The sequence below is a fragment of the Zeus faber genome (assembly GCF_960531495.2).
Source record: "Zeus faber genome assembly, chromosome: 3".
NCBI classification, from domain to species: Eukaryota; Metazoa; Chordata; class Actinopteri; order Zeiformes; family Zeidae; genus Zeus; species Zeus faber.
In genome coordinates, this window is record NC_137190.1 from 36,079,856 (window position 1) to 36,099,930 (window position 20,075).

Here is a 20,075-nt window from a genome sequence, read left to right on the forward strand (position 1 = left end):
GCTGCACATCCATGATGCGAATCTCCCGTTCCACCACATCCCAAAGGTGCTCTATTGGATTGAGATCTGGTGACTGGAGGCCATTGGAGTACAGTGAACTCATTGTCACGTTCAAGAAGCCAGTTTGAGATGATTTGAGCTTTGTGACATGGTGCATTATCCTGCTGGAAGTAGCCATCAGAAGATGGGTACACTGTGGTCATAAAGGGGTGGACAATACTCAGGTATTTTGTGGTATTTCAATCATGCTCAATTGGTACTAAGGGGCCCAAAGTGTGCCAAGAAAATATCCCCCACACCATTTTACCACCATCACCAGCCTGAACTGTTGATACAAGGCAGGATGGATCCATGCTTTCATGTTGTTTACGCCAAATTCTGACCCTACCATCTGAATGTTGCAGCTGAAATCGAGACTCATACGAGCAGGCAACGTTTTTCCAATCTTCGATTGTCCATTTTTGGTGAGGCTGTGCGAATTGTAGCCTGGAGGACAGGAACAGGAAACTGAGGCTACAGTTCATACGATAGAAGAAAATTCCTAATGTGACCCTAACCTGCATCCCACCACTTCAGTGATTCAAAATCACTTTCCCTCCACCTGACCCAGAACTCCTCAAAACTCGAGCAAAACATGGTATGCTTGTATGAGCTTTACATTGAACTTCCAATAAGCAGATCTCTGTGGTGATGACCAAACAGACAGGTAGTCAATTACAATGTGGTGGTCAGAGAAACTAACAGGTGAAATTGCTGATTTAACCAGCCTATTTCAGTGGGGTCCCTGTATATAAAAAACATTCTAACCGCACTGCACTACACTATCTCCTAATACTTTAAGCCATGTGTATTGTTTTGTTTTGGATTTTTAATCCCTCCATGTATCAACTAAATTTACACTGTTGACAATATCTCTCAGTATCCCTGCAACTCCTATGTGGGATTCCTCTCCCTTTCTGTCTAAAGGTGGATTGACGGTACAGTTCCAATCCCCTCCTAGTATCAAGATCTAATTTTTTTACGACCAGGGAAATCTCTGTCTAAGCTTCCCAATCAATAAGGCCTCTCATTTCCTGTGTTTGATGCATAGAAGGCGATAGTGGGCGCCGACGCTCCGGTCGACTTCGCACATTTCAGTATTCTTTTCCGTTTTTTTATCATGATGTCCGCAAAAAAGCATCGGCAGTTATCTCTTACTGCTGCGATGCACTCGTGGATATATAAACATAAAAACAAAATTTTACGCGCCAACACTCTCAACACAACAACAACAAAAATGGAGCCGCTGTTCCATGAGCGGGCCACGGAGAAAGCACCATGGGAAACGAGATGGCATTCGGGTCAGAATGAGGATGCAACCTTGACTGTCCACCTCTGCCGAGAATCCTTCTTGCCATCGTTCAGTCTCTGGAGAACAAGATGGATGAACTTCAAGCGAGAATTAAATTCAACGGGATACGAGAACTCAGTCTCCGTCAGTCCTCTGCCTGATGGAGACATGGCTGAAACCGCTGGTGCCGGATAAAGCCATTCGTCCAGCCTAGTCCCTTCTCTGTGTCCCGCGGCGACAGATAGGGTGAGTCGGGGAAATCCAAAGGTGGAGGCCAATCAGAGGCTGCCCTTCAGGACGCTCTGACTGACGTAGACTGGGACATGTTCCAATCAAGTTCAAGTGACGTCAGCGAGTTTACGGACGTAGCGGTGAGCTTCGTTGCACGTTAGCGACAACATCGTTCCCACGGTGAAAGTTTTGGATATTTCCAACCAGAAGCCGTGGGTCGATAAATCCATCCACTGCGCTCTGAATGCTCACACGGGCCGCTTATAATGACGGTCTTGTATCTGCAAATATGGACAATTACAAAGCGGCGCTAATTTGAGTTACACCGCTGGGGATGAGCGCACGCTCTGTGTCTGAGCATGATGTCAGGAGGGCTCTGATGCGGTCTTCTTCTTGTTGTGTCCACAAAACAGTCAGTTACAAGCTTGGCTAGATGTGGTTCAGCTACAGCTGAACACATTGCTGGCCCTTCTCATTAAACTCTGCTAAGTCCGATGCTGTGCAGGGCTGTTCCAGCAGGGGACATATCAGGGAGGTGCTCCATGGTCTGTGGTCCAGTTCCACAGTCACACACACACGTCCCCGTCATTCAGGTATCCCCATTTGGCAAGAGTGGCTTTTGCACGTCCAACATCAGATCTTAGTCTGTTAAGGCATTTCCACACTGCGTAGTTGGTGGCTGCTCCGGCGGCAGTGCCTCGCTCGCCTTTAGCTCCATTGTTGTTTCTGGTGGGAGGTTGTCAAGTTCAAGTTCAAGTTCAAGAGATTATTTGTCACATACATATACATACGGTCATACATATATGCAGTGAAATGTCATGACACCTGGAAGTCTTTCTTCCCACCGAGTGACTCTTTCATCGCTTGCGCTCGGTGTTCTGAGAGGTGGGACGTTCTTCAGGAAACTTTTCTGGATTTAAGGCGGCTTTTGGCTGGCACATGGCCAAAGAGAGGATGTCTTTGATCATTGGACTGTTGTTGCCGCTCTTTCTTGCTTGCTGCATTCCATCGTATCTCTGGTGGGGCTATGCCTGCCAGGATGTATAGCGGGTCTGTAGGTGTTGGTTTCAGGCAGCCAGTGATAAGGCGGCAGCTAGCATTGAGGGCGGGTCCAACTTCTAGGCTTACTGGGCAAGCATACTCGGCAGCTGAGTAGCAGAGAGCCAGTGCGGTTGCTTTCAGAGTCTGTGAGTTTGCACCCCAGGTTGTTCCAGTGAGCGTCTTTGCGGATGATGTTGTGTCCTAGCACTCACTTTACACTTGGTCTTCTCAATGTGGGTCTTAAAAGAGAGGCATCTGTCCAGGGTTACCCCAAGGTAGACCGGATGCTCACAGTGTTCGAGGGAGGTTCCTGACCAGTTGACCTTCAGTTGGCGCTTGGCTTCACGATTTCTCAGGTGGAAGGCACACACCTGTGTCTATGATGGATTTGCACGTAGGTGGTGCCTTCATAGTAAGGTGTTAGCTCTGCCAGAGCTTTGGAGAGTCTGTCTTCCCACAACTTTGAAGTCAGTGGCTTGTGCACCTATGCCAAGGTTGTCCGCATAGATGAAGCGGCGAGTGTCTGGACTTTTTGGTTGGTCGGTCGTTGGTGTAGAGTGGTGGTGCAAGCACACTTCCCTGTGGAAGGCCATTCTTGAGTCTTCGCCACCTGCTTTTCTTTCCTCCAAGCTCAACAAAAAAGTTCCTGTTTTCAAGCATGCTTTTGATCAGTTCTGTCAGACGGATGTCCCTTCTGGTCTCCAGGATCTTGCCGAGGAGACGTCTGTGGTTGACTGTGTCATAAGCAGCTGAGGAAATTACGGGTCTCGTTGAGGATCCTCAATCCCTTCTACTGTGGAGCGGTGGAGAGCATCCTGACAGGCAACATCACTGCCTGGTTTGGGAACTGTACTGCTCAGGACAGGCGGGCCCTGCAGAGGGTGGTGCGTTCAGCTGAACGTACCACTGGTACTACCCCTCCCTCATGAAGGATCCTCACCACCCCAATAACGGACTGTTCCAGCTGCTGTGGTCAGGCAAGCGCCTCCGCAGTCACACAGCGAGAACAGAGAGACTGAGATGGAGTTTCTTCCCGCAAGTCATAAGAACTGTCAATGCTGACCTCACCAGGGGTCCTCACTGAGCCACACACATAGGCTCCTCTACCTTACTGTACTGTATGTAGCATACTGTACCGCATACTGTGTCACTGTTCTGGGTTGAATTGCTGCGCTGTACTGTTGTATACTGTGCTGTATATCTCACAAACACAACCTCACTTTATTCACATGCCACTTTAATGCACATATCTGTATCTACATAAATAGCCTATCCCATATACATAAGCCTATTCCCTTTATCTATTTTGTACCCCCACCCTGCAATACCTTTGAGTTCTTATTTTATTTTATTTTATTCTATATATTTTATTTTATTCTATAGTATTCTACCTACTGCATTTTGTTTTAGGAATCAGTTAGTCAAGTAGAAATTCTTAGGTAGCTATTGTGTTCAGTCTCGAACATATTGTGTGTAAACACTGGGTGTGTTTCACTGCATCTAAGTATGAAAGTATGTATATGTATGTGACGAATAAACTTCTTGAATCTAGATGTTAATAAAGACAAAGTTCCTGCCATTAATTTTAGCCCTTACAACTAACAATCTACCTTCACTCACTTCATCTTTTGACACAATATTTACGTCCAACTCCGGTGAAAACAAAATGGCCACCCCTGCACTAAAAACTGTGCCATGGCTCAACACATGGGCTCCCTTCTACCATATTCCACAATCCACCTCATTCACTACATCACTATGTGTTTACTGTAAAAACAGGATATTTATGGGTTTTTTTTATGAATTCTCTGAGAACAGCTATTTTCCCCGGGTCTCCGCCTCCATAGGATGACAAGAGCACAATTTTTTTGTTATACAGAACCACCACCAATCCCCCTCTTGCGAGAACTATTTTACCATATTTGGGTCTATAAACAACTAATCACTACTCCAAGAGGGGGAGATTCACCACGGGTGAGACAATTTAACATAGAACCAAACAACATTTACACAAAACATAAACATTGGACGACAACTGTATTGAAAAACAGAGTTCAGATCCAGGAAAACAGAGCAATTGGGCATGTGGGCTCTTCCTGTCATACTTATGGCAGTAAATGAGGGAGGAACGGAGAGAAATGGGTACGTTCAAAGCGTGTGTGTGTGTGTGTGTGGGTGTGTGTGTTTGTGTGTGACATGTTCTCCATTCTGGAGGAGGAGATTAACCACTTCCAGTCTCATGGCCACATTGTTATCTGTGGGGACCTCAGTGCCAGGACATGATGAGAAACTGACACACTCAGCATACAGGGAGACAAACACCTCCCTCTCCAATATGCCCCCACAGACACAACTATGACAAAGCAAGAAACAAACATGGATCACAGCTCCTACAGCTCTGTCATTTGCTGGGCCTGTACATAGTCAATGGTAGACTTTGAGGGGAGTCTTACGGTAGGTACACCTACAGCTCATCTCTGAGTAGTAGCACGATAGATTACAGTACTTCCTAACTGACCTCAACCCGGTGTCTCTGAGGGTTCACCGTCAGCCCACTAACACCCCTGTCCGACCACAGCAAAACCACAGTCTACCTAAATAGATCAACATACAATCAGGAAGTTCCAAAGCCAACCAAATTACATCATATTACATCATATTTAAGAAAGCTACAAATGGAAGGCAGGTAGCTTGGAAACCTACCAAAAATGCTATTAGGCAAACACAAGTCCAGTCACTCCGAGACCAGTTTCTGGGACGAACCCTTCACTACAACAGTGAAGATGTAAAAAGGGCAGTAGAAAAATGGAATAATATATTTGACCTTTCAGCGTTATCAAGCCTAAAAGCATCAGATAGAAACACCAAAAAATAACAACAAAGACAAATGGTTTGACAATGAATGCAAAAAACTCAGCAATGAAGGAACCTATCTAACCAAAAACATAGAGACCCAGACAACCAGAACATACATCTGCACTATGGCAGGTTATCTCCCAAATAGGAGCCTTTCTGTGTGGAGTTTGCATGTTCTCCCCGTGCTCACATGGGGTTTCCTCCACCTCACGTCAGTAAGGACCCCCCTCAAAAACATGCACACATCATCGTCTGACCAGCGATGGACACTTATCAACTGGTCCCCGGGCGCGTCTTTGTAGGCTGCCCACTGCTCCTGGCTGTTGCCCCGGAGGAAGGACAAAGCCAGGATGGGTTAAATGCAGAGGAACCATTTCACCGGCCACCATCCAAAGCATGTGCATGTGTGTGTGTGTGCAAGCATGTGTTGTAGTGTGGTGTGTTGTGTGACAAATAAAAGAAAAACAGGACAAAATAAAATCATTGGAAACCAAGAAAGCCTGTGGTGTTGATGGCATCCTCAATGAAATGATGAAATTCTCAGACCTCAAATTCCAATTGGCTATATCGTCCTCGGCTCTGGGATTTTCCTCAATGTTTGGAATCAAGGATAACCGGATAACATCGTTGCACAAAGGCGGAGACAAGTATGACCCCGATAACTACCGTGGGATCTGCGTCAACAGCAACCTCAGGAAAATCCTCTGTATGATCATGAACCAGAGACCACTACAACTCCTGACTGAAAATGTCCTGAGCAAATCCCACATTGCCTTCATTCCAAATAATCGCACAACAGATCATATCTTCACCCTTAGCACACTAATTGACAACCAATTTAACAAAAACAAAAGCAAAATATTCTCCGGCTTTGTTGACTTCAAAAAGGCCTTTGATTCTATCTGGCACGAGGGTCTGCTTTATAAACTTTTAGAAAGTGGTTTCGGGGGGAAAAACCTACGATGTCATAAACTCCATATACACACTAAGTGCGCTGTCAAGATTGGCAAAAAATACTTTCTCCAAAGCCGGGGGGTCAGACAAGGATGTAGCTTGAGCCCAGCCCTCTTCAACATCTACAACAATGAACTGGTGAGGGCATTAGAGCGGTCTGCCAAAACCACACACTTCAATTCTTTATAGGTACTTTTGCTCTAAAACATACAAAAAACTATACCTTCCTGGGTCTGAACATCAGCACCACAGGTAACTTCAACAAAGCAGTGAATGACCTGAGAGACAAGGCGAGAAGGGCTTTCTACGCCATCAAAAGGAACATCAAGTTGGACATCCCAACTCAAATCTGGCTTAAAATATTAGACTCGGTAATAGAATCCATTTCCATATATGGTTGCGAGGTCTTGGGTGCACTCGCCAACCAAGACTTTACAAAATGGGACAAACACCAAATTCAGACATTGCATGAAGAATTTTGCAAATCCATTCTCCAGGTCCAACGGAAACCCCAAATAATGCATGCGAACAGAATTAGAACGATACCCATTAATTATAAAAATTCAAAATAATTATTTTTTAATTTATAAAAAAAAAAAATTTAATAATTTAAATTTCATTGTCACCTAAAAGAAAGTGACCCTGACACGCTCCATAACAAAGCCCTGACCTACAGAGAGACTGTAGGGAGGAGCCCCTCAGCCAGCTGGTTCTTGGACTCTGTTCACAAACACAAGCTGAGCCCCCAGATAGAAACCCCATCAGACTAAACCAAATTATAAGAAAACAAAAACCAAACTATTTGACACATTGAAAGAATCAGCAAAAAAACAGAGGAAACCGGAATGCTTTTTAGCCCTAAACAGAGAATACTCAGCCGCTGGTTACCTGACCATGGTAGCCGATCCAAAACTAAGGAAATCCTTAAAGATGTACAGAGTCAGTGCACACAGCCTGGCCGTGGAGAGTGGCCGCCAGAGGCAGACCTGGCTCCCCAGAGAGGAAAGACTGTGCACCCACTGCATACAGCAGGAGGTGGAAACTGAGCTGCACTTTTTCACCTCCTGCCAACTGTACCGAGACATCAGAGACACATACTACCCATGGATTACAAGCACCCAAAAGGACATCAAAAACCTGCCCAATAACAAAAAAAACGTCCTTATCTGCTGGAAATACAGGACTGTGCAAACATAGCAGCAAAATTTGTGAGCTGCTGTGACCAGAAAGGGGCGTCCAGTGGAATACAAGCACCATAAAGGCTGTCCAGCACATGTGACCTCTGTACAAGACACACTTACTGTACATACATACACAACAAATATCTTTGATAACACAACAATAATTTGCAGCGTTCACATTTAATTACTACACTTATATTTACCATTTACTTTTTATTTAACTCAACTGTACATTTTTATATTGCTATTATTATCTTACTCACTAGTCTTACATGTTTGCACATTTACATTTGTTTTTCTTGTTTGTTGTTTAATTTGACACTTGCTTTGGCAATGTAAACAACTGTGTTTCTAATGCCAATAAAGCCCCTGGGGGGGGGGGGGGGGAGGGAGGGAGAGAGAGAGAGATGCCAGAATAAACCCTTCATCCCTAGGCAATAACAAAATTACTCTAAAATTACTCTGTCGCTACTCTCCTTATATGATGGCTCCCTCTACTCTACCTTTGCTCCCCCTCCCTACCTCTATTCTACTCTACTTCTATCCACCTCTCTACTGCTACTCTACTCTTCCTGTACCCTAATCTACTTCTACTCTGACTCTACTCTCCCTATATTATATCTCCCTCTACTCTACCTCTACTCCACCTCCCTACCTCTTCCACTCTCATAGCTCCAGCGTGGTAGGGGCCAATGTGTCCTCCTTTCATTGCGAGAGGAGACTGACCCTCTTTCGCTTTGACTGTCTCTCAGGACCTCGGCGAGCATGGCATCGCCCCCGCCAAGATCATTACCAGTGAAGAGTTCCAGTCCGGCAAGAGGGACCAGATCCGGGACAAAGCCAGGGCCATCAACTCCCTCTCCGCTCCCATCCCTGGAGACAACTTACTATTGGAGCTAATATCACCTTATAGGTGAGGAGACGGAACCTCAGAACAGACTTAAATAGTTCTAGTAGTAGTACCACCACTTTAGATAATAAAAGGGAAACGATATGATCTAAAATGATATTGAAATTGTATGAAACCCACCTTGAGATGCATTGAAGCAATGTAGGCCGTTTTCATAGATTGTTGCTTTGTCTTAATTGTGTTTCAAAACAAAACAATGCAGAAGCCGTACCATAGTAAAAAAACGATTAAAATTTCTATCCATTTGCAGTCGTGAGGTTTAAGCCCCTAACCAGCAATGATTCAGTGCAGGTTCTGTTATTGGCTACCAGGTCTTCCATAGGAGTGGAGATACTGAGGAGAATGGGCTGGAAGGAAGGCCAGGGTGTTGGACCTCGCCTCAAGAGGAAAGCAGACAGGCAGGAAACAGGTGGGTTTCCATTTCATCATGCGCAAAACGGTATCCCTGCATTCCAATCTGTCTTGAAGGGATACTCAAGCTTTTTGGGGAATTGGCTCTGTTGTTTTAAATCAGCTGGGCACCGTATCACTTATAATCCAGCTCTTGAGATGTTGGAAGGTGCATTTCCCTAATTTCACAGGTACTAGGCTTCCTCTGTTGCTTTGCATTGAGCTAACACAGTAAGCATGCAGCACGCAGTTAGCAGAGGTAAGGGATGAAATTGCCCTCCATTTTGCGCTGGGGCTAAACAGTCTTTTACAAAAAAATGTAGTTGTAATTTTTCAGACTGATATTAAGATTAGAATTTCATTTAAACATTTCCACACAAGAACATATACACTATATATTCTACAAAATTTAAACTTTAGTTCTAAATGAACTACGAGTAGGTTAAAAAAAAAAGACATTCTGCAGAGAATTATTACAACATTAGCTGTGCTAATTAATCTTCCTCTCCTTTCGGCTGCTCCCGTTAGGGTTCGCCACAGCGGATCATCTGCCTCCAATACCTTCTGTTCTGCGCATCTTCCTCCCTTACACCAACCGCCTGCATGTCCTCCCTCACCACATCCATAAACCTTCTCTTTGGCCTTCCTCTTTTCCTCTTGCCTGGCAGCTCCATCCTCAGCATCCTTCTCCCAATGTATCTCCTACACACTTGTCCAACCCATCTCAATCTCACCTCTCTCACTTTTTCACCAAACTGTCCAACCTGAGTTGTCCCTCTAATGTACTCATTCTTAATCCTGTCCGTCCTTGTCACTCCCAGTGAAAATCTCAACATCCTCAACTCTGCCACCTCCAGTTCAGCCACCTGCCTTTTTGTCAGTACCACCGCCTTTAAACCATACAACATAGCTGGTCTCACTACCATCCTGTAGACCTTCCCCTCACTCTTCCTGGAACCCTTCTGTCACACATCACTGCGGACACTCTTCTCTACCTACTCCACCCTGGCTTTACTCTCTTCACCTCTGCCCCGCACTCTCCGCTGCTTTGGATGGTCGACTGGTCTAGCTGTGCTAACTAATAAACAGTATATAATCAGTTTATTATAGATGGATATATATTTTTTTTTTCCAACAAGCAGTGGTGAAATTATACAAATATCTGTGTACATAACTCTTTTGCAAAATGGTTTCCTTACGTTGGGTAATGGAAGCGAAAGGATGTTCATGGCTAAGTGTCATGGTCTAGGTAGGGGTTTTATTAAAATTGTAATTTTGAAGGTTTCTGTTTTATTTTTTTTGGTGGCACCTTTGGCGAAAAATAGTAATTGCAGGTGTGTTTTTGGACCTCACTTCCCAGAGATCCAAACAGTGTCGCCTGTGTGATGTCAGTCAGTTGGTAGTTAGCACCTGGGCCATGCCTCTATAACAATTGGAGGTTGCCAGTACACATGAATGCATGAATTTGAACTCATTGGTGGGAAAGTCGCCACAGACACCTGGTTCGTGATATTTCTTAATACCCGGTTCCGTGCAAATTCAAGGGCTTTCATCAGTGGTCCATAGGCCATCATTCACCTTTGTGTTACCGTTACCTCATTCATAATCAGAATCGTCTTTACTGGCAAGTAAGTTTACACATACAGGGAATATGTCAAGGTGTTCGGTGTTTACAGAAAAAAGCGAGTATGTTTCAGAGTATTAAGTATAACAGTATGTGCAATGTACATGGATAATAATCCAGAAGAATGAAGAAGGTGTGTTAACGTAATGCATTGACATATCAATTAAATTCAAGGCATATAGGTCCATGTAGTGTTTATTTAGGGGAGGTGTGAGGGACAGCTTTAGTGGGGTTTCTGGGTCTTGTTCATGAGGCCAGTTGCAGACGGGAAGAAACTGTTCTTGTGGTGAGAGGTTTTGGCCTTGTTGGACCGCAGCTTCCTTCCAGATGGAAGTGTTTCAATCAGTTTGTGTCCGGGGTGGGAGGGGTCAGCCACAATCTTACCTGCACACTTCAGGGTCCTGGAGGCGTACAGGTCCTGGAGAGATGGCAGATTGCAGCCAATCACCTTCTCAGTGGAGCAAATGACACACTGCAGTCTGCCCTTGTCCTTGGTGGTTGCAGCAGCGTACCAGACGGTGATGCAGGAGGTGAGAATGGACTCAATGATGGAGGTGTAGAAGGGCACCATCATCGTCTCTGGCAGGTTGAACTTCCTCAGCTGCCACAGGAAGTACCTCTGCTGGGCTTTCTTGATGATCTTTCTCAGCTCCCACTTGAGGTCCTGGAAGATGACGGTTCCCAGGAAGCGACAGGACTGCACAGAGTCGACTGGGGAGTCACACAGGGTAATGGGGGTGAGTGGGGTTGCGTTCTTCCTGACGTTCACAACGATCTCCACTGTCTACTGCATTGAGCTTCAGGTTGTTGTTCACCAGGTCACCAAATGGTCAAGCTCCCACCTGTAGGCGGACTCATCCCCACCAGAGATGAGCCCAATGCGGGTGGTGTCACATGTCACTAGTGAGCTGTTGAAAATGTCTGCAAACACCAGAGACAGCTGGTCAGCACAGTGCTTCATGGTAGATGGAGGGACAAAGTCTGGTCCGGCTGCTTTGCAGAGTTTCTGCCTCTTGAAAAGACTGTTGACATCCCTCTCCAGGATCGAAAGAGTCGTCGCTGTGGTGGGGGAGGTGGAGCTGGGGCTGGTGGAAGGTGTCATGTGGATGGTGTCAGGACTGTCGCATTGCCTTTCAAAGCAACAGTAGAAGTTGTTCAGTTTGTTGGCCAGGCCTGTGTTGTTCATGGAGTGATTTGTTTTTGGTTGAGGTTAGTGATTTGTCTGAACCCTTTCCAGACAGAGGCAGAGTCATTGGCTGAGAATTGGTGTTGGAGTTTCTTTGAGTACAGTCATTTAGCATCTCGCACCCCTGTGCTAAATCTGTACTTGACATTAGCTGTCTGAATTTAGTTGTTAACCAGGTCTTGTCGTTGTTGTTAGTCATCCTGGTACAGTATTCAGCGATAGTGACTTAACATTTATTTCAATGAAAATCTTTGAGATTGGCACTTTAAGTGCACTACTTTCAATCTTAAACTTCTGGAGTACCAGATGGTCAAAATAGTGTTATTAATAAAACCACCTTCAAGATTGTTAATTACCTGCAAGTAATAAAAGGAAGTAGTAAGAAGTTTGTCCCCGTGCAAGTGTTTTTATTTAATTTTGCGCTGTCTCTCGGAATTCCTCTCCAGCTGTTGCTGTTTAATGTAGCCACTTTTTTGTCTTCTTCCTGTGAAGACCACAGAGCCAGCATCTACGGCTGTGTGCTGCCTCCGGTCGGCTCAGAGGAATCTGAGGTACGAAGCGTAGAAGTCTGTGCCTTTCCTATGTGCTGTGAAAATTCACAGTAAACTTCAGATTTAGTAGCATCACAAACATGGCTTCCAAACATTTTCCTTTACTTAAATTAAAAATAATTTTGCTATTCATTTTGATATTCATGCAAATATGTATTACATTCCACTGTAGAGTAAGAACAGCATTGTAAAGGCAGCAACATGAACTCCTAGGGTTTAGAAGACTCCTATTTTCAAGACAACAAATAGATATTTCTTAATAAAAATAAATCTGGTTTGATGCACTACAATTCAATACATAAGTATCAATGCTGACCTGTTTTCTAAATTGTTCGTTTGGACGCAGGACGATGAAGAGTTTGCCCCGGAGAATGTCACCTTTGCTCCCAAGGACGTCACCCCCATCGACTTCAATCCCAAGGTGGGGCTCCAGGGCCTGGGCTACCGTGGGCTGGACCCCAGCCAGGCTCTGCGGGGCAGTTCATCCATGGGACACATTGACCTCTTCAGTCTGGACTCGGACAGAACCCACAGCCTGTTTGGAGACCAACGACATCCGCAAACACACAGGAGAGGAGTAGCTGGACAGGTGTGTCTGCGTGCATGTGTGTGTCAGTGTCCCAGACCATAACTGTCTTCTGTTTGACATTTTTCACCTCAGGCCTTATGGTGGTTCTGGTTATGAACTGTTCATAACCTATTAAGCTGAATTTGACAATGTGTATCTAGTATGGATGTTATCCTTAAGCACCCCCTAGATACCATTTCCATTGATTTGTCTTTCCCCTTGGTAACCATCTTTGGCGGATTTTGTACTCTACAATGCCTTCTTGTGAACTTTGATCTGCAGGCCTTTGGTGTGGGGGCTCTGGAGGATGAGGATGAAGAGGTGTACCACAGGGACAGCATGTCCAACTATGACACTGTGCTGGGAGGGGAAGAGCCAGGGGATGGGCTGTTCGGGTGGACCGCCCCCCAACAGTACAGAAAGAAGAAAGGTTAAGGCTCAAATTAATCCTGAATGAATATTAATATGTGAATACAAATTGTTAATGGACACTAAATTCTACCAGCTTATCTAGCAAAGGTTTGTTGTATTTAAATTTTTTTATATGCAAAATTGTAAATATACAATGTTAATCCATGAATATCAAACTTGTACCATTCAAAAAGAGGTAGAACGACATGATGAGAGCAAGACTCTCCCAGTTTACCAAGATGTTGGCAAATATTATGCGGTATAGCGTGCACAAAATGATGGATATAGTGTTGGCTGACTATTCGGTGTGATAATACAATATATAAAAAGATCCCCTCTCTGCTCTGATGATGATGCTGATGATGAGACTATACATTCTGTTGACTTCCTGTTCTCTTCCTGTATACATTCTATTGACTTCCTGTATACAATCTGTGTACTTCCTATTCTCTTCCTGTATACATCCTGTTGACTGCCTGCTGTCTTCTTGTATTCTTTCTATTGACTTCTTCTCACCATTGCCTAATCTGGGAATTATTTATATTGATATTAAAACCTTTTCTGCACCCAGAACGCAACAGAGATGCCTCGTACCTGGGGAAGATTCTAGAAGGATTTACACTGGCAGATAGACCCGCTAAAAACAAAATAGTACGTAGACCTCCCTCCTTATTTTGGAATGTACAACTTTGTTTGTTCTTGGGAAGAAAAAAGAAAAATCTTTCGTTGTGCAATTGTTGTTGGAATGAACACTGGGATATCTGGGTCAATCCAGTTAGCAAAGTCATCAACTGATGCATCGGTCATGTGTTGGGTTGTCCAAAAAAGACGTCCAGAGATCTTACGTCTTTGGTCTTTGGTTTGCACACGCTTCATTTTGGAGCAGAACTTCAATGAAAAGAGACTTTAAAATATGACACCGTCTACAAAGGTATAAAGTACACTGCTCTTCAAAATCGTAAGATTATGACATTCAGGAAAGCTGTGAACCTCAAGGTGTGAATGATGCTTTCTGTTAATTATATAAGCAGAAAGGTTTCAATTCATTGAGAGCGTTCCGATGACACCTTTTACAAAGATAAAAGGTCTCTTTCTCCTTCTCCTTCTCCACTGCAGGTTTTCCCCCCACCAGAGCTCCCCAGGGATTATCGGCCGGTCCACCATTTCCGTCCGATTCTGGAAGGTTCTCACCTAAGTCCAATGGTGGTCCAGGCCCTGCAGGCCTCCAGGGGCCAACTGGTGCTTGAAAAAGCACAGACAGGCCGTCACATGCTAGACTCTGGCCAGAGGGGGACGCTGCTGGGGGAAAAAGCCTTACAAGGTACTTCCTGTTTCTCGAAAAAGGAGTGTTGCTACCTCATTTGCCGCTGAAATCATCTGTTGTGATACCTCAGTAGCGCCGCCATCACAGTGTCTAACTGTGAACACTGCATGGCACTGCTGTAGGACAAGATTACAAATTACACTGTTTTATACTGAATAATGTACAACCATAATTATTACTATTATTTATATATACAGTATCAGTCAAAAGTTTGGACACATGCTCCTTCAGGGGAGTTTTCTTTTTTTTTTTTACTATTTTCTATATTGGAGAATAATAGTGGAGACATCAGAGCTATCAAATAACACATATGGAATTCTGTCAAACAAAAAAATGTTAAACAATTCAAATCATATTCAGTATTTTAGAGCTCAGGTTGGACAGTTTGGTGAAAAAGTGAGAGAGGCGAGATTGAGATGGTTTGGACACGTCTGTAGCAGAGATGAGTTACATTGGTAGAAGGATGCTGAGGATGGAGCTGCCAGGCAAGAGGAAAAGGGGAAGGCCAAAGAGAAGGTTTATGGATGTAGTGAGGGAGGACATGCAGGCGGTTGGTGTAAGGGAGGCAGATGCACAGAACAAAAGGTATTGGAGGCAGATGATCCGCTGTGGCAACCCCTAACGGGAGCAGCCGAGAGAAGATGAAGAAGATGCTTCAAAGGGTGGAGGGGTTTCAAACAATGTTCTCCATATGCCCAAAATTGTAAATTCATTACAAGTAATACATTTCTGAAGAGGTAGGTTTGCTATATAGTAAATAGTCGTATTTGGATATTGTAGAAGACCGTATTATGGCAGAAACAGCTGAACCAAGCAAAGAGAAATGATAGTTCATCATTACTTTTCAGCAAAATCAGGAAAATTTCAAGAACTTTGAAAGTATGACACCTAAGTAAGAAACCTATGGTGCTCTGATAACCAGGGATTTCGATCATAGACACACACTCATACACAGACACACACTCTTGCTTGTTGTGTGTTATTTGTATAAAAGATTTGTGTTTGTGTCTTATCTTCCTCTAGGACCGACCTCTGTTCTGGATCTACTCCTTCCGGTTGACCGAGAGAGGCTGGCCAGCATGCGAAACTCCTCCCACCACCCTGTAGGCTCCGCCCCCCAGACCGTCCACGATGCCCCGCCCTCCGCGAGGTACAGCTGGTGGATTATTTAATTACATTTATTGTCATTCAATCAGAGTGATAGAGTGATAGAGACTTGTATTTTACATCAGAGCTTGTAGCATGTAGAATTATCGCGCTATCTATCTAGCTATCATTTCCTTTCCATGGGATCTGTCAGAACCGCACTTTCAAACAAGTGATATCGACAGTACTGTGACCTGTGGACTGTTGGCCTAGAGGAGAGAATGAGTTTTGATAGTATAATAATGATAATCATTTATCATCGGTTTGCTGTGACTCTTGGATTTACAGTAAATGTTTATTTTGAGCTTAGTCCAATACAGTATCCTACTTTAGCGTGGAAACCAGCATCTATATCAGTGGTAATAAATTCTTCCATTCTGCCTAGTCGTACTGCAGGGGCTGCAGCAGCAACCCAGGCATTGGCCCAGCAGGCCCTGGCCTCCAGGTTCCAGCAGGGAGCCCTAACAGACTCCAAGGCGTTCAAGCCGTTCGAGCAGAACGCCAGCAAGCAGGCTCGCTACGAGCTGTACGTTAGCCGGCTTCAACAGGGGCACAAAGGTAAGAGAACATGCTGACTCGTGTCAGCTTAGTTTAAATTTGCATCTCGTCTTGATTTTACAAAACAAGGACACAACAAAGATTTTGTTCCATTTTGCTGTGACCTTCTTCAGTCATGGTCCCTTCGGACATGTTCCCAGATCCAAATGTTGACTGATTTAATGAATATCCTCTGCCCAACAAACTTGTCACCAATACCTCTATTCAGGTGTGTCAGAAACCCTGATGACTATCCGTTTTATCAACTCTATCTCATGTCCCAAATCCACTTATTAGATCCACTTATTATTGCAATTATTCAAATTTATCAGAAAAAATATATGGATTCGGAATGATATTTATGATATATGAATATCCAAACCTACTCCACTTTTGCTGACGGTGCAGAATTTCCTCAGAATCTGTGTAGTTTTAATTTAGAGCGCTGCACTTCACAATTTAATTGTGTGTGTGTTTCCAGATGCCCTGGAGACCAGTCTCGATCCCAGTATGACAGAGTGGGAGAGGAGCAGGGAGAGGGATGAGTTTGGTCGAGCAGCCTTGCTCTACAGACCAACAAGCTCCTCTCTCTCCTATCGCTTCACCAGCGCCAAACACCGCGATGATGAGGACAGTGTGGAGGTCCCCCAAAACGAGGAGGTGATTACCACTAAAAACAGTTTTCGGCTTTGTGTCACACTCTGCGTTTCTATTTTTAACCTCAATTGCTATATTTGCCAACATAGAGTGGAGTGTTGGCATACTACAATATTTCACCAGATGTAGTGTGTCATCCAGAGTAATCTGTACATAGTACTGTGGGAAGTACTGTCTCTAGTTTTGTGGGTGGTGTTTCTCCCAGAGTGACGTGAATGACAAAGAAGCCGCAGCCAAAATGAAGATGTTTGGGAAGCTGACCAGAGATTCATTTGAGTGGCACCCTGACAAACTGCTCTGCAAGAGGTTCAATGTTCCCGACCCGTACCCTGGGTGAGACACACACACACACACACACACAAAATCACCCCATTGTAACATCCAACAACTATGGGGATAGCTATTATGGGGAGGCCGCCTTCCCGTAGAGATGATGAAATTAAGTTAAATCAATTGTAAAACTGTACTGTAGGTAATGTACATATTGACTTTTTCTGTGTCTCACAGGTCTGGGGTGGTGGGTCTACCCACGGTAAAGAGAGATCGCTTTTCTGTCTTCAACTTCCTGGACGTTGCTGAGCCCACGGCGGCCAGCGCATCCTCCACAGCACAAGGTACAGCGCAGAGCCTCCAAATCCGACTGCTCTGTACCCCTTATGTCTGTGCAAAGCAGGAAGTGCTCTTCCAGTCTACCTAGAGCCCTGAGAGAGAAGCGTACTTTGAGCTGAGTATATGAGATGAGTATTTTTTAAGTACAAGCTGTAGCTATGCCCATCAGCTACCTCTGTTGAATACTTCTGTCTTTTTCTGTTTATTATTAATCCGATGCTCACAGCAATATGTCCAAGTCTTCTTCAGCAGTTCTCGAGAAGTTCTGCGTTTTTGTTTTTTTTAATTAAAAAAAAATTCCCTTCATCACAATTCCAGTCTCAAACCCTTTATCACATTGTTAGTTTGAAGGACCTTTATCATTCTCTCACTTTATCACAATTACAGTGTCCAAGACCTACTTTCACTCTGTCACAGTTTCAGTCTCAAAGTCATTTGTCACAGTTTAATGATAATTTGTGAATCAGCTTTAAACCTGGGGCCTCAGACATAAAGAGAATCCCTCCTGCTAAAGTAAAAAAACAAATAAAAATGTAGAAACCTTGACAAGGGACCAGAGAGAGGCATTCCGCTTCCTTCCCTACGCTTGTCTCCTCATCGCTGCTCCTCCTCTCCCCAGCTCTATTCTCCTTATCCCCCTTTTCGTCTCCCCTTCAGAACCCACTAAGAAGTCCAGATGGGATGTTCAGACCCAGTCCCAGCCGAAAGAAGATCCACTCAGTCAGTTCCTGTCTGTGGCTCGCAACCAGGCCTCAGCGCCCCAAACCGCTTCCACACAACAAGAACCCAACACCCAGGTAGAACTGGGTTATTATATGAAATCAGTCTTGCCAAGGCCAAATGAACCCATCGGCATAAAGGGACACAGTGAAACACTTTGAATTAACTAATTCCGAGTGTCTGAGTACTGGGTGCTACTGGCAAGAAATGTTACTACTGCATAGATGACTTGCATAAGAATTGTAGTTTAACAGAGAACAATTGTTATGCCATTGAGCTTCAAATGTTTAATGCACACAACATAGTGTCATTGGCGAGTAAGCTTTGCTATAGACAAGAAACCAGAGAGATAGTTGTGAATTACGATGCTATGCAATAATGGCCAACTATGCTTTTACATTTTTTTTTGGCTTTGCAGTCACATTCGACTGTGGCAGTTTTCCTGCAATGTTGTTTGGAAATGTCCTCATGTATAGTTTGGTGGCAGTATGTTTTTGTTCTGGGGAATAGTCCTGTCCCGGGTCTGGGGGAGTTTTTTATACCAGCATACAGACTCTGTTCACTGGAATCTTGGTTGTGTCTTTGTACTGCAGATAAAGGTCAAGAAGGAGGCTGGTGAAGAAAAAGAAGAAGAGGAGGAGGAAGAGGAGGAAAGTCGGCTTCCCATGGATCTGTTCAAGGCCATCTTCGCTAGCTCCTCAGATGAGAAGTCATCATCTTCGTCAGAGGACGAGGGTGATGAGGAGAAGGACGGCATTCTGGCCAATGTCGGCAGCCAGGCACCGAGCCTGTTCAGCGTCGCCTCGTCTGAGACATCATCAGCAGCCTTGCCTCTCATCTCTTTCTCTGCAGTGCAGGCAACTGGTAATAACACCCTGCCCTAATGAATATCACTTATTTTGACTAATAGTTTGTTTACCCAGTGTTGGGCAAATTATTAATATCAAAGTAATAGTTGCAGCTTTGCTAACTTTGAAGTCCATCTCCACTATTTTGGGATTTTTGTTCTGCCTTTTTGAGCCAATTAATGCTCAATAATTAATGTTTTTCTTTGGCACTTCCTGCTGCAGCACATTAATATAAAAAGTCACCATCAGGAATTAAAAAAAAAAAAATGTTTCCAATTGCTCAACATTTAAAGTTGTTGTTAAAGCGGACCTATTTTTCTTTTCCTTATTTTCTGTCATATATACAATGTTTCAATGTCGGACGTTCATATTAGATGTGGCTAAAGTGCCAAACAATGAGGTGAACTAATGATAAAGTAATTGCTTTGAGCAAAACACTCCTGTGAGCAAAATGCTTCCGACCACTCTGAACGCTTGGTTTTAAAAAAAAATTCTACTCTCTGCACAAGCTGACGTCACTTAATTCTTTATATGGTCATCTGCTCCATCAGATCCCCTGTGCATTTCTCCAAACAAAACCAATAAGAATAATGTGTTTTTTTATTGTAGATGTATTTATTTATTTTATTTTCCAACGTTTACATGAAATCCCTGTGTGCGAGAGTCCCGGTGCATCCCGGCGCTGTATCCGTCTCTCCCATAAGCCTTGAGCACGGCAACCAACGTGGGAACTAACTTTTGAATTAGGCCTTGTAGCTTTAATACGAGTGAAGATTCAGCGACTGGATTGCTTATTTCTCACCTTAAATTTATTCAGAATCCGATTTTAGAATTCTGATAAGGTACCCGGAACTTGTACTCAAACAACCATTAGCTCAGAACTAGGGGCTTGGCTGCTCATTCAGAATTGAGACTACACACACTGAAACAGCCTGTTTTGGTTTAGAAGCATGTCACAATGGCTTGTATGCATAATTCGTGTGGTATTTTCAGTAAGAAAC

At 44.1% G+C, this 20,075-nt stretch overlaps 1 protein-coding gene across 1 annotated transcript in view; it reads left to right on the plus strand.

Annotated features, from left to right (window-relative positions):
- The window catches only part of gpatch1 (G patch domain containing 1), a 41,793-nt gene that overhangs the window by 8,635 nt on the left and 13,083 nt on the right, over positions 1-20,075 (plus strand). Inside the window, exons 4-17 of the mRNA XM_079997130.1 lie at positions 8,346-8,506; positions 8,815-8,912; positions 12,196-12,254; positions 12,601-12,843; positions 13,105-13,252; positions 13,805-13,884; positions 14,350-14,554; positions 15,581-15,707; positions 16,089-16,261; positions 16,722-16,900; positions 17,103-17,230; positions 17,405-17,511; positions 18,164-18,303; positions 18,820-19,090. Of these exons, the coding sequence (XP_079853256.1) occupies positions 8,346-8,506; positions 8,815-8,912; positions 12,196-12,254; positions 12,601-12,843; positions 13,105-13,252; positions 13,805-13,884; positions 14,350-14,554; positions 15,581-15,707; positions 16,089-16,261; positions 16,722-16,900; positions 17,103-17,230; positions 17,405-17,511; positions 18,164-18,303; positions 18,820-19,090 (2,119 nt within the window). The remainder of the gene's footprint in view (positions 1-8,345; positions 8,507-8,814; positions 8,913-12,195; positions 12,255-12,600; positions 12,844-13,104; positions 13,253-13,804; positions 13,885-14,349; positions 14,555-15,580; positions 15,708-16,088; positions 16,262-16,721; positions 16,901-17,102; positions 17,231-17,404; positions 17,512-18,163; positions 18,304-18,819; positions 19,091-20,075) is intronic.